We start from the raw sequence: 13,917 nt of genomic DNA, 5'->3' as shown, positions 1-13,917 counted from the left end.
ACCACAGTGTGAAAGAAGCCCAAGCCGTCACCCTGTGCTAACATTAACCCCAGTGCCACCAAGCCATGACTTGGGGGAGCATGAGACAGTCGCTGTGACTCCAAACCAACCAGTGATGGCATAGATCTGCAGCCTGGTCAATGGAAGAAAGGCAGGCAGGAAGAAGGGGCAGCTAGAATTCTGGAGCGATGCCTCCAAAATAGGTAAAGGTTGGCAGCATCCATCAGAGAACAAGAGAGGCCTCGCTGCGGCCATGGGTGGGGTCTAAGAGTTCAGCCTGGCAGCCACACGACTCCGCTAGCCCACTAGACAAGCTTCTGATTATCATCCCGTCTCACGTCTACAGCTGATCACAATGTGAACGTCCGGATCCCCTTGAGTTGTTTTTTGTGGTAGGTTTTGTTAGTTTGGCTTTTGTTTTAACTCAGGGTATGTCACTCACTGGCCTCTCAAACTGGCAGTCCTCCTGCCTCTGCAAGCCAAGTGCTAGGATTCATAGGGGTCACCATGCCCAGATGCTCAGTCCTCATAATGACTGCTCTCCACAATGCAGTAAACCTGCATGGATTTTCCAGAAACATCAAAGGTGTCATGGTGTACACCCTGAGCTGCCAGCTCTGAGTTCCAGTGTTGCAGAGCTCTGGGCTGAGCCCAGGGGTCCCAGGCACTGCTTAGGGAGCACACAGCCAGAAGCCCGAGTGTCCGTCAGTCTCACAAAGCAACGTTTCAGCACACACCTTCACCCTCTGGCCAGTTCCCACACTCAGCAGCCAGGAAGACAGCCTGGCCTGCCCCAAGTGGGCCAGCCCTCCTCCGGTGGCACTGCAATGCCACTTGTCATAAATACAGACCAGGCAGCTGGTGCCCTGTTACCTCCAAGCCCAGGACCCTGCTCCAGGATCCACCTTGGGTCTGTGAGAACCGGCTGCTTGGCTGGAGGCTCTGACCTGTTGGTCAGTCACTCCCTGAAACACTTAAGACCTGGAGAGCAGAATGAGTGGGTGTGTCACTCAACCACAGAGCTCCTGTGAGTCTGAACATGGCCTGTTTCACCAGTTCTGAGATGTAACTTAGCAAAACAGGCATGGTAGCATCTAGGAAGCAGAGGCAAGGAGATTGAAGTTGAGACCAGTCTTGGCCTACATAGCAAGTTCAAGGCCAGCCCGGGCTACATAAGTAAATAAGTAAAACCAGGAGTCAAAAAAGCCTGGGTTTGCCTCATACATTTGGCAAGAACTCTGCACTGAGCCACATCCCCAGCCCCACAGGGCCTTCTGCCACCCTGATTAGAATGGATAGGATTGAGCAGTCCATCCATCTTAAACATTATCCCAGCCAAACTTATTTTTAAGACTAAAACTGTTAAGTCTGAGTGGTAGAGCCCTGAACTCTTTCCTACATCTTTACCTCACCTTCAGGTAGTGGGGTAGCCCCAGGACAGTGGGGCTCTGGGGCCGTAAGAAGCATCTGCCCCAGTTACGATGCCAGATGCTAGAACGTGAGCACAGATGAAAACTAGAGCCTCGTGGAGCCTTGTGACCTTCAGTGCTCGGCTGGCCCTCGTGACAGCAAAGCCCAGCATGAGTTTTTCTCACCTGGCAGGGCCACCTTCACCTCGGTGCTGCGGCTCACAGCCTGGCTCCCACGGTAGGCACTGCAGGTGTAAGATCCCTCGTCCCTGGGCCGCAAGTTGTGGATCAGCAGTGTGCCATCTGGGGACTGGTGCACACGGTGGCCGTCAGCCTGGACTGGCAGTCCATTCCTGGAGGGGAGAGGACATTGGGAGAGCCATCCAGGGCTGCTGGAGACATGCCTAGAGAGGCCTGGGAGATGGGGAAGACGTTAGCCAAGGCTATTCTAGAGCCAGCCTTCTCTCGCCACGAGGGCAGATAGACGGCACCTCAGGGAAGTGGGGACGGGTACACTAAATTGGTAGAAGGGCATTAGCAAAGACAAAGTGGTACAACTATGCACTCTTCATCAGTTATCAGTTTGCCCTCAATCCACAACGGAACCTACTCCATCTTGTCATTGACAGACTCCAGGCCCTGTGTTGGGGGAAAGGTACACAGCACCTTCATGGCAAAGGAGAGGGTGCCAGTGTCTAGGGAGCCTTCCACAAGAGGATGGCTGACCTAAGGCGGGGAGGGGGGGAAGCAGCAGGCTGGCCAACAGAAGAGGAAACAATGGGGATTTGGGAATTTAGGGACAAGCTGTCACAGGCAGAGCAGGAAGAGGCGGGAGGGAGCCTGTCAGGACTCTCCTGGGCTCCCAGCAAGTGTTTAGGCAGGCTGGGGCTATCAGGGACTTGAGTGGAGCTGGGAGTGGCCGGGTTGGCCTGGAAGTTGTTTCGTCGTGTGCATGGGGAAGATATAGGGCACTGAAGTAGACATGGGTGAAGGTCAGATCTGGGAGGTGGAGAGACTTAAACTGGGTGATGGTGATTCTAGGCCAGCCTTCCCTCCCCATGAGGACAAATAAGTGTTCAGGTCTCAGCTCACTGGTGCCCTCTACATGGAGAAGAATGAACAGTGAGGTGATGCTTTGAACCTGAGGCGCCTGCCTGCGAGATGTCAAGTCTGAGACCTGAAGCTGCAAAGTCCAGACCCAGATGCACCTCAGGAAGGTACAGCTCCAAAGCTGTCCAAGGCTACAGCTCTAAGGACACTAGGGAAGCCATGGGAAGAGAGTATTGTGCAAAAGAGCAAGCAGCCAGCAGGATGCCACCACAGATGAGGTCAGGACTGATACCGTCCAGAGGTGGAAGGGGCAGGGACGTGATTGCTGACCTCGCTGGTTCAAGGAGCAGGGGCTGGATAGGAAGAGCAGTGATCACTAGAGATAGCAGGATGTACAGCCATGCTGTGAAGGCGGTGAGCACTGAAACCCGTGGCTTCAAGACTGCCTAAGAGGCAGCTGACCTCCATAGCCACCATCACCCCTGACCTGTGCATCCCCTCTAGAGGAATTTTAATTCGGAGCATGGCTGCTCTGGCAAGAGATCACATCCAAAGACCTAGGACTGTGTGACCGGCTGCAATACAGACATGCTTTTAATCTGGGAGACAAAGGCAAGAAGATCTGAGTTCAAGGCCAGCCTGGTATAGAGCAAGTTTCAGGTAAAGAAAAGCTTAGGTCCAGGCATGGTGGTACACACCTTTAATCCCAAGCAGTGAAGGTAAAGTTAGTTTGTAAAAGGAAGCACCCATGTTTAAAAGGGTTGTCTAATTGAGTGGCAGAAATATCGAAAAGACAGTCAGAGAAAGACTTGACAGAACTCTCGAGGAGAAGCTACTTAATGGACAATGCACAGAGAGAGAGAGTTTTACTGGGAGAGTGTTACAGAGAGGTTGAATGAGAGAACAAGGGAGACAGGATGAAGGCAGGATGAGCCAGAGAATGAGAAGGAGCCAGATTAAGTAAATCAGCTGGAAAAGGAGTTTGAGCCAGAACAGCCGAGTTGAGCCAGCCAGCCCAGAGCCCAGTAAGAACAAGCTTATTCAGTAAGTCTCAGAGGCTGCCTAGGTTAGATTTCATGGAGGCTAGACGCTTCCAGGACTAGGCCTTAGCTAGCAGACAGAGGCAGTAAACCTTGAGACAACTGAACCAGATGGATAAAAGTTCATTTTATACCCCCGCCTTCCCCGCCAGAAAATACTTGCCTTTGACCGCTCCCCCAAAAGCATCCTTCCCTCTCCTTACCTCCCTGGACTCTTTCCTGACTCTCCCAATCCAAAGCCTCACTTTCCTTTGTGCACAGTCAGCACTTGGGGGAAGCCTGGGCCAAGGCTGCCTCTCAGCTCTCAAGACACTGACCTGAGTTCTGATATAGTCTAAAGAAGCGGAGACACAGTAGTTGCTGAATTTCAAAAGACTAGCCCATCTGGGATCCGTTCCCTGAAGCTGAGGCTGGAGGGATGGCTCAGCAGGCAAGAGCTTGTTCATGCAGGGGACCAAGACTCAGTTTCCAGGAACTGTGTGGTGGCTCACAACCATCTACGACTCTGCTTGGAGATCCTACCCCCTTCCTCTTTCTGACCTCCACACGCTGTATATACACACATGCACGTGCAAGAAAAACATTCATATGCTTAAGTACATTTGAAAAAAAAAATCATTGAAGTCTCCAGAGCTACTCCACAGCCCTGTGGGTCTCAGGATGGAAGAAACAGAGCCATGTCTCAGAGCCATGTCTGGAAATGGTGTCCACGGTCTTAACCTGGGCAGGGAGACGGCTACTGGCTTTAGCAAGTGGATGTTCTGGGTGCTGCTAGATACCCTGCCATGAACAGGCCTGAAACAGCAAGCTTGTCTGGGCCAACAGTTGAGTGGTGCTAACATTAAGAAACTAGTTGCTGGGTGTAGTGGCACACATCTTTAATCCCAACACTTGGGAGGCAGAGGTAGGCAGATCTTGGAGTACAAAGCCAGTCCTGTCTACAGAGTGAGTTCCAGGCCAGCCAGAGCTACATAGTGTGACCCTGTCTTGGTAATACCAAAAAAAAAAAAAAAAAAAAAAAAAAAAGAAAGGAAGAAAAGAAAAGAAACGAAACTAGCCCAGCCAGAAGAAAACTGTCCTCTGGAGCTTCATAGTATAGGAGGAGGATGCTTCAGCCTCCAACCCTGGCACCAGGCCTCAGAGGACAGCAGCATAAGGACAGTGGGGACAGTGACATTTCTGACAGAGGAGACTGTAAGGATGTACACTGATTAGCATAGCTGACTTTACCTGGACCACCTAATGTTCACGCTTTCTCCAGGCACCACACACAGCAGCCTGGCCGTGTCACCCTCTGGCACAGTCACAGCAGGAGGCAGGCCTGTGATTGTCAGCTCCCCTAGGCATGAGAAGACATCGTCAGTGGCTACCACAGACCACTCCCCAGCCGCACACCACTTGGCCATAATGGCCTTTGACCCCACTCAGGACTTCCTCCTTACCCAGAACTCTGAGCTGGACCCAGCGCTGGTCTCGGTCCTGCCCATTGAAAGCAACACAGCTGTAGAAGCCGCCGTCCTCCACAGACACTCTGCTGATGACCAGAGAGCCATCGGGCTGCACCTGGTGCCTGGGAACCAAACAACCAGTGAGCAGGGATCGAGAGAGGCAGGAGTTGGGAAGAGAGCTAAGCAGGGCCCCTACTGTTCAAATTGTCCAGCCAAAGAGCTGCGGACAAGCCCCTCACAGTCCAGCTGGCAGCACCTTAATTCACTTGATAATACCTGGCTTTTAAAATTCAATAACAAATCATTTTCTGTTTTCTGAATTAAAAACTATTTGCAGCCAGGTGTGGTGGCCTGCAGCCCCAGCACTCAGGACCTGGGAAAGCAGGAGCGTTGCCATGAGTTTCTGATACCAGCCTGAACTACAGTGTGATACCCTATGTCAAAAAAAAAAGAGAAGGGAAAAGCCAGGTGGTAGAGGTGCACGCCTTTAATCCAGCACTTGGGAAGCAGAGGCAGTTGGATGTCTGAGTTGAAGGCGAGCATGGTCTACAGAGCAAGTCCAGGTCAGCCAGGACAACACAGAGAAACAGACACACAGACACACACATGAGGGAGGGACTCCTTACAAACATGAGGACAGGGTTCAACCCCCAAAATCCATATTTAAAAGTGGGGGGAGGGGGAAGGGAAAGAGGCAGGCATGCAGGCACGGTGGGGCACACTTGTAATACCAGTACTGGGAAAGCAGAGAGTATTCCTGGGTTGGCCAAGCAGGCTAATCTACTTGGCAAGCTTCAGACCAATGAGAGAGACTCTGTCTCAAAGAAACAAGGTGGATGGTCCCTAAGGAATGATGCCTGAAGGATTCTAGCGGACTTGGCAAACATGGCCCAGGCAGGACTTGCCTTCTTACCCTTTCCCTCTGCCTTCCTAAAAACCATTAGCTCATACTCCTAAAGATAGCCACCAAGGTCTGTTCCCTTATTTGGCCACTTCCTTCTCCTGAGGCTGACTACTAAGTTCCAGCTATCAAAGTATTAAAGTCCAGCAACCCCTTTGGCTCACCTAACTAGCATGCCCAATTGAAATTAAGCACCTCATCCTAACACATGGCTTCCCCTTGTATCTTTGTAAACTGTCATCTTCCTACGGGCCATGTCTGCCTCCTTTCTATCCAAGGGCAATCCTTTGTCCCAGTGTGGGACAAATATCCCTGCCCCCATCTCTTGTTCCCTTCCCCTTTTCCTTTATCCTCTATCTCCTGTCTTTGTCTCTTATTCCCTAGCCTCTGTGCCTCTGAGGCAAATAAATGTCCTTTATGCTTAGAACTTGGTCTTTTTTTTTGGGGGGGGGGAGGGCTCCTGAGCCAATGCTTTTCCTTTCAGTGCCTAAAGCTGACTTTCTGGCCTGTATACAGATATGCATATATGAGCATGCACACAATTTTAAATTAGATTTCTAGCTTGTTTTATTTTATTTTGAGAGTGTCTCACTTTGTAGCTCTGGCTGGCCTGGAACCTGATATGAAGACCAGCCGGGCCTCAACTCACAGAAATGCACGTTCCCTCTGCCTCCAGCATGCTGGGGTTAAAGGCTGAGATGGATACTATTTGCCATATGCAAGCAGACTCAGATCCTGATTCTGTAGTGAGCTGTGATCCTGAGCTCCTGTGTGGAAAGCGCTGGCAAGAAGCACACGCTTCAGTGTGGCTCCCGGCAGCTTACACAAAAGTGAACGGGCGGCATAGCAAAGTCGGTATAAACATCAGCAATGGGGCCAGTCAGGGGCATGCAAACTCTGCTCTGCCCTCGGCAGACCTCATTTTCATCAGCCGTACTCTGCAAAGGCCCGGAAGCCCTGTGTTCCAACCCCCTTTCTCCAGAACCCAGAGTCCCACTCTGGCCTCCATAGGATGGGGTGTGGCTAGAGACAGGACAGCAGGAGAGGGGCTGAATGAACCTGGGAGAAGAGACCAGCTGTCCATCTCTTTGCCACTCAATGGTGGGGACCGGAAAGCCTTCAGCACGGCAGGCAAGCCGGATCCGCTGGCCAGGACTGGCATCCACCACCCCAGGCTGAGTCCGGTCCAGCCGTAGCCTACAAAACAAATTGTGCACAGCTAAGAGGCCCTGGCTGCTGCTTCTCTCTACAACAGAGTCCTCTGCCTGAGCCCTTTTTCCATCTCTGGTCAGTGTTGGCTCCCTAAAATTACCCTTAGTTCAATTTAGAACACCAACATTGCTGTTAAGAACTGGGGATGTCGCTGTGAGTTCGAGGCCAGCTTAGTCTACAAAGTGAGCCCAGGACAGCCAAGGTTACTCAGAGAAACCCCGTCTCACTAAAAAAAACCAAAACTGGGGATAAGGTCTCAAAGGCTTGGGCCGGCCGTCACCTTGGCTGACTGAACACACCCAGTCTCCGCCCGCCTCCAGGGTCCTGCCTCTGCCAGGTCCTCTGAGATGGAACCGTCCTCGAGGCCAGATCAAGGAGCTGGGCTTTTCTAATTGTCACCTCTTGGAGCCCAGGGCACCGGGTGGCAAAACCCAATCACAGCACCAACCTTCCCTTACTGAGACCAGGAACCATGAGGCTGAGAGCACTGGGGCGTGCTGCGTTATTACCTGGTGGCAGGCCTGCGGTGGTTCCCAGCTCTTGTTCCCGTTCCAGGGTTCCGAGGCCCATGGCCAGGGTCTGGGTTCCTGGTCTGAGGGAAATGGCTCGGCTGGACCTCAGACAACACTGCTATGTCACCCCCTGTCAACGAGGCCAAAAGAAGCAAGGTCTGAGCTTTGTGAAGGGAATGAAGGAAAGGACCTGTGAGCAGCAAGGATGTGTGGAGAAACAGAGGACAACAGGATGTAGTTCCTGCCTCAGCAGGAAGTGACCCAAGGAAGAACTTGGGCCTTTCTAGGGCGAGTCAGTCCTGCCACATTCTCCTCCCTCCCTCCCTCCCTCAGTCCCACCCTGTATTCTGCGAGATCCTGGGGGTAGGTGGGATGGGGCAGGAACCTGTGACTCGAAGCTGGATCTCCTGGAGGTCGTGGCCTGGCCTGTGGCTGCCACAGCTATAGACGCCAGCGTCCTCTGGCCTCAAGGGGCTGATGATGAGGGAGCCGTCTGACTGGAGCTGGTGCCTGAAGAGAGGGAGGAGAGACATGTCTCTTGGGCTCCTGAGGGCAGTAGAGTCCTGTGGCTCCCATGCTCCCAGAGAAAACCATATTTCCCCATGGCGCTCTGAGCCTCCTCACGCTCCCAACGAATGCCAGAGGGGGATGCCAGACACTGCACATACAGGAGATGGAAAGTAGCTACTATTCCCCTTCTCTCTCTTTTTTCAAAAAATATTTAATTTTATTTTACATGCATTAGTGTGAAGGTGTCAGACCCCTTGGAATCTGTGTTACAGACAGTTGTGAGCTGCCATGTGGTTGCTGGGAATTGAACCTGAGTTCTTTGGAAGAGCAGACAGTGCTCTTAACCACTGAGCCATCTCTCCAGCCCCACCCCTTTAAATGATGGGTATTTTCCCTGCATGAATACACACCCCCCCCAGAACTAGAGTTACACGTAAGAGTTGCCATGTAGGTGTGGGTATTGAACCCAGGTCCTCTTGGAGGAGCAGCCAGCGCTCCCAGCCCTGAAACATCTCCCCAGCCCCAGCTCACCACGATCCCCCAGTGAACCTCTCACACAGCAGATAGGACCACGGTTTTGCACGCACCTGACGGAAGAAACGGGCCGGCCTTCTTTCTGCCATCCTGCCTGGAATTCCCGTTGGGTGTTTTCAGGGCAAAAGAGCTGTACCGCCTGCCCTGCAGCTGCCTGTACCAGGGAAGGCTCTGGGCCTGCCAAGCTGATCCTGGAGAGATGGGAAGTTTGGCTCTGCCTCCTGGCGCAGGAACAGGGCCGGGGAAACTGTCTCTCGTAGGCATTTGTAGGGCTAGAGTCCCGTGGGAGACCCCAGCCTTCCCAACCTCCAGCCACACCCCTAGGCATTGCCCCAGAGCAAGGCAGACAGCCCAAGGGAGTAGGGGGAGGCCCAGAAAGGCCACACATCACAGCGTGATTGAGGAGCCGACCAACCTAACATGCTCGACCTTCAGAGCATGTGCTTTGGTTTCTTAATTCTGTTTCCCCCAACCCCTTATCAACACAATGGGACAAGAATGATAAATAAGAGCCCATATTAAAACCCATGATATATTCAGGGAGTGAAATATTATCACCATTTTACAAGTCAAGAAATGGGAGCTCGGGGGGCTAGAGAGATGGCTCAGAGGTTAAGGCACTGTCTGCTTTTCCAGAGGTCCTGAGTTCAATTCCCAGCAACCACATGGTGGCTCACACCATCTATAATGAGGTCTAGTGCCCTCTTCTGGCGCTCAGGTGTACATGCAGGCAGAACATTGTATACATAAAACAAACAAACAAACAAAAAAAAACTTAAAAAAAAAAAAAAGAAATGGGAGCTCGGAGCAAGCATTTCTAGCTAGGTACAGACCTTGGTACAGTAGCTAGATCAGAGATAGAATTCGGAAGGTTAAGAGGTTAAGAGCACTGATTGCTCTTCCAAAGGTCCTGAGTTCAATTCCCAGCAACCACATGGTGGCTCACAGCCATCTATAATGAGTTCTGGGGCATAATAAGATCTGATGTATACATAATAAATAAAATCTTTTAAAAAAAAAAAAGAAAGAAATAGAGTAGGGAGGGGGCTTGGCCCTGGCCCAGGCACCCTATGTCCTGGCCTGGGGAGCAGGCCTCACCTATAGGAGCTTCGTGTGGGTGGCACTGGTGGTCTGGCGTCTCTACCCAGTGCCGGGACTCTGGGCCGGAGCTCCTGGCCTCCGGGCCGTTTTCCATGGGCTGGGGTGTGGGGGGCTTCCCACGGCCCAGCCTCCTCTTCCCTCCGCCACGGGCTTCCAGAAGGCGAGGGCAGTCTCGGGACTGTGGCTCCTATCCTGTGCCAGTCAGCTTCCTGCTGCCTTCCAGGACCACGCTGGCCACCATCCATGTGGACTCGATGGCCGGAGGCCCCCACCTCAGGACGGCGGGGCCCAGGGTGCTCCTGGCAGCTGTTCATGCACTCCTGCTCCGATGCGAAGTTATTGGCATTGCCATGGCAGCCGCCATACCAAAAGCGGTTACAGCGGCCCACTGATGGCACAAAGTACCAGCGGGCAGCCCAGTCTCCACATGACCCAGGAGCACTAGGCAGCAGACACCGCACTGGGTAGGCTGTGGATTGGGGATGGAACATGTCACGTGGATGGCCAGTGAGAACACTGCCCTCTCCCCTCCGCCGCAAGAAGCATGCCTGTCCTGATTTATGGAGCACAGCCTCACACTTGGCAGGACCCTTGACCTCTCCTAGGAGCCTGGGACACTCTCGGGATCTGTCCTAAACTTCCTCAGGCTAGCTCACACCTATACCAAACTAGGGCCCCCAGGAAGAAAAGACCGGGGCTCCCTGAGCGAGCTCTCTCGTGTCCCTTCCAGCCTGGGCCTCCCCACCCCTGAGGGGTTATGAGCATGCCCAGGAAGAGGCCCACCCTTGTCCTCATCCCCGGGATCCTCTCCCAGCCTCTAGCCTGCTTGTCCTCACAGCCCTGCTGGCCATGGCTGGTGTGCTCTATCTCTCTGTGTTCCGAGTGGCCATGGCTGCCTGACGTGGCACCCGTCTTTCTGCAGAGGCCCAGGTGCCAGCCTGTCTGACTTTAGGTGCAGATTCCCATGGCAGAGCCTGGAAGCACCACCCATTGACCGCCCTGTGCCCACCCTCTCTCCAAAACTTGCACCCCCTGCAACACACACCCCATCTCGAGAATGGGCAAGCCCTGCCAACACGCCCACCTTGCCCTGCCTTTCCTTTGGGAGGAGCCTGACTCCAGACAAAATAGGAGCTTTGTTTTATATGTGTCTCAGGCTGGCCTTGAATGTGGTATTTAGCTGACAATGGCCTTGAACTTCTGGCCATCCTGCCTCTAACCCTCAAGTGCTGGGATTTCAGACCTGCACCACCATATCGAATTTACGTAGCAGGGAGGATTGAAGCCAGGGTTCCCTGTTTGCCGGGCAAGCACTCTGCCAACTGAGCCACACCCACAGCCCTGGCGGCTCCGTTTATAACCCTCCCCAGCAGAGTACAAACATCTTAGATACAGGAGCATGCATCAGAAACCTCTGGCCTGGTATCTAGGGTGTGCTCAGGCACTGGGAAATTATCGATCAATGAGGTCCTTTGGCTGCGGGAGGGGGACGAGGAGCCAGGGAGATATCACAGACTATTCATCAGGAAGGATGAGAAGGGGGACCCTCTCACCATAGCTGGGCTGGCCCACGCAGCCCTCCCCCAGCGGACCGGCTGCAGAAGCCATGTTGTCGTAGCAACAGCCAAACTGGGAGCTTCGGCAGTCGCTGGGCTCGCCCTCCTGGGCCTGGGGTTGGTGGATCTTGGGGACCTGGAGAGGACAGACGCCAGAGGTTGGGAAATTAGGAATAAGTCTTGTTTCCAGCAGGGAGTGAGCTTGGGATGACCAGAGAGAGGGTGACAGGAAAAGGCAAGAGACACAGCTATGAGTCATTGACAGAGAACCCCACCCAGGCTCGGGGATAGGGGGGAGATCAGAGACCATCTCTGAAGCTCTGGTCTTTGAAAAGATGGCCTGAGTCTCCAGGTCTGGAGGGTCCTCCTTTTCCCAAGGCTGAAAGTTGCAAAGACCCCGGTATCACTGAGCCATGTTCCTCCATGGGAGCCACTTACCTTGGAAGCCACTGCCCTGGACCCTGGCCTGTTCCCGGTATTGTCACTGCTGTGAGACCTGGCACAGCCAGCCTGCTGGGGCCCCTCAGCTGCAGACACCCCATCGGGGCAGCACCCGTACCTGGGAAGACATACATAGCCACCCTCACTGCCCTCCCATGAACCCCGATGCCTAAACTTCCAGGGAGGGACCAGGCTCCGGGGCTGCTTATGTCAGGGGACTGTCGGGATAAAGACCTGTCAGGGAGAGCCTGCTCCTGTGAGGGCATACCGTTCTTCGTGCCCCAGGCTCTGCTCACTCCCGCTGCCACCCAGCAGCTGCCCGGGAAGGAAGGGGCTGTATCTAAGCTGATGCAAACATCACCCTTCCAGGAGCTCCGGGGGAAAATGCCAGTCCATCACTTATCTCCCGCCAACCAGAGCATACAAAACAAGGTGAAGGAAGAGGGGAGCCTCCCTCGGCAGCAGCCTTTGCTCCTGGCTCTCAGAAGAGAAAGCCAGGGGCAGAGAAGTCACCAGCAAAACATCCAGCCCCACCTTCCCCCCCCCACCTACTGAGGAGGAAGAGCAATCCTAACCCACCTGCTCTGAAGACATGAGGCCCCAGCCAGGGGACAGCCTTGCCACTGGGGCCCAAGAGATGGTGTGTGGCCATCAGGGCAGCACCCGTGGGGGCTGTGTCTGCAGTCCTGGGGCCCTGAGCTAGGCCTCGGGGGTGGCCGGTGTAGAGGGTGCTGCAGAGTGGGGGCCCGGCCTGCAGGTGACAGGTGGGGGTCCTGCCCCTGCCTGGGGTTACTCTGGGCCCTGGGTCTCTCCTGGGCAGCCCACCGCTGGTCTCTAGCATCTATGTGTGAGAAAGAAAGACCACTGTGATGCCCCATAGGCCTCTTGCCTTCACCCCACATCTGCCTTCAAACCACTCTCCAAGGTCTCCAGGCCCTCCAGGCCGCCCAGACTCACAGGTGATTGGGTCCTGGGGCAGGGACACGACTTCTCACCTGAGACTGGAGACACTCGCGGGCCTGAATGCATCCTAGGGTCTGAGGGGTGGTTCCGTGAGCCCTGAATGCTAGGGACCTCTGTAGGGAGCCAAATAACAGCCATGGAGGGCAGAACCAGATGAAAAAAGCAACACCAGAGGGGGGAAAAAACCCAACATCCCAACCCCATAAAACACAAGCAGCAGAGACTTAGTGACTATAATGGCCTTAAACTCACAAGAATCCTCCTGCCTCAGCATCTTAAGTGTACGGATTGCAGGCATGTTCAAAGATTTCCTTCAGCTTTTCTACATTTATGAATTGTTTTTTTCATCTTGTCCAACCTAGTAAGATTAAGTCATTGTCCTGCTAGACTTGAAGGCCACGGGCAGCTGAACTGGTAGGGCACTTGCCTAGCATGAACCAAGTCCTGGCTCTGAGCCTTAACACCATCACCCCCAAAGAGCAAAAATAGTTTACAGCATTTCGTAGTTAATAGTCTTAAGAAGGTTGCTAGATTTTTTTTTTTTTATCATAAAATGTCAGAGAAATTGACAGAAGAAGAAAGACTCTTGAAAGCATCAACAGTCTCAGTGGGGGTAGGGAGCTTTCTTGCTCTTTCATGATAAGCGCAGTGTTGGTGGGGCTGGAGAGATGGCTCAGAGGTTACGAGCACTGGCTGCTCTTCCAGAGGTCCTGAGTTCAATTCCCAGCAACCACATGGTGGTTCACAACCATCTAAAATTAGATCTGGTGCCCTCTCTTCTGGCATATACATAAGTAAATAAATAAATTAATTAAAAAAAATAAAACTAACAGAAGACTTAAGAACACTGCAGTGGGAAGCGGGTCTGTGGAGACAGTGTTAGGCCGATGTGAGGGCTGGAGTCCCAAAACCCACAAAAAGTGATCTCAGGGTTCCAGGCCAGCCAGGGCCACAGCGAGAATCAGCCGAAGGAGAGTTAATTAGAATACAATTGTGGGGAGGCTGGAGAGATTGCTGAGCAGCTAAGAGCATGAGCTCTTCCAGAGGGCTGGGGTTCAAGTCCCTGGACCCACGTGGCGGCCCACAAACATCTGTAGCTTCCGGGGAACCAAGGCCTTCTTCTGGCCTCGGTTCAGGCACCAGGTGCACAGATGTACACCCAAGCAATGTACCATACACATAAGATAAAACAAAAATTTAAACGTAATTTTAAAAAGACATTCCTAGGTCTGGTGCGGTG

General features: G+C 53.2%; 1 protein-coding gene across 4 annotated transcripts in view; it reads right to left on the bottom strand.

The window, feature by feature from the left end:
• The window catches only part of Papln (papilin, proteoglycan like sulfated glycoprotein), a 31,470-nt gene that overhangs the window by 1,623 nt on the left and 15,930 nt on the right, over positions 1-13,917 (bottom strand). For 3 of the 4 annotated variants that reach the window (XM_060387826.1, XM_060387827.1, XM_021653542.2), the window contains 12 exons: positions 12,710-12,790; positions 12,294-12,555; positions 11,712-11,832; positions 11,271-11,409; positions 9,715-10,186; positions 8,670-8,807; positions 7,958-8,082; positions 7,570-7,702; positions 6,908-7,045; positions 4,942-5,069; positions 4,730-4,838; positions 1,596-1,762 (listed from right to left, as the gene is read on the bottom strand). In XM_060387826.1, coding sequence (XP_060243809.1) covers positions 1,596-1,762; positions 4,730-4,838; positions 4,942-5,069; positions 6,908-7,045; positions 7,570-7,702; positions 7,958-8,082; positions 8,670-8,807; positions 9,715-10,186; positions 11,271-11,409; positions 11,712-11,832; positions 12,294-12,555; positions 12,710-12,790 — 2,013 coding nt within the window. The remainder of the gene's footprint in view (positions 1-1,595; positions 1,763-4,729; positions 4,839-4,941; positions 5,070-6,907; positions 7,046-7,569; positions 7,703-7,957; positions 8,083-8,669; positions 8,808-9,714; positions 10,187-11,270; positions 11,410-11,711; positions 11,833-12,293; positions 12,556-12,709; positions 12,791-13,917) is intronic. The other variant, XM_060387828.1, reaches the window with a different exon arrangement.

Source organism: Meriones unguiculatus, chromosome 7, assembly GCF_030254825.1.
Source record: "Meriones unguiculatus strain TT.TT164.6M chromosome 7, Bangor_MerUng_6.1, whole genome shotgun sequence".
Lineage (NCBI taxonomy): Eukaryota > Metazoa > Chordata > Mammalia > Rodentia > Muridae > Meriones > Meriones unguiculatus.
Note: the sequence above shows the minus strand (reverse complement) of the source record. Positions and strands in the feature narration are given on the sequence as shown.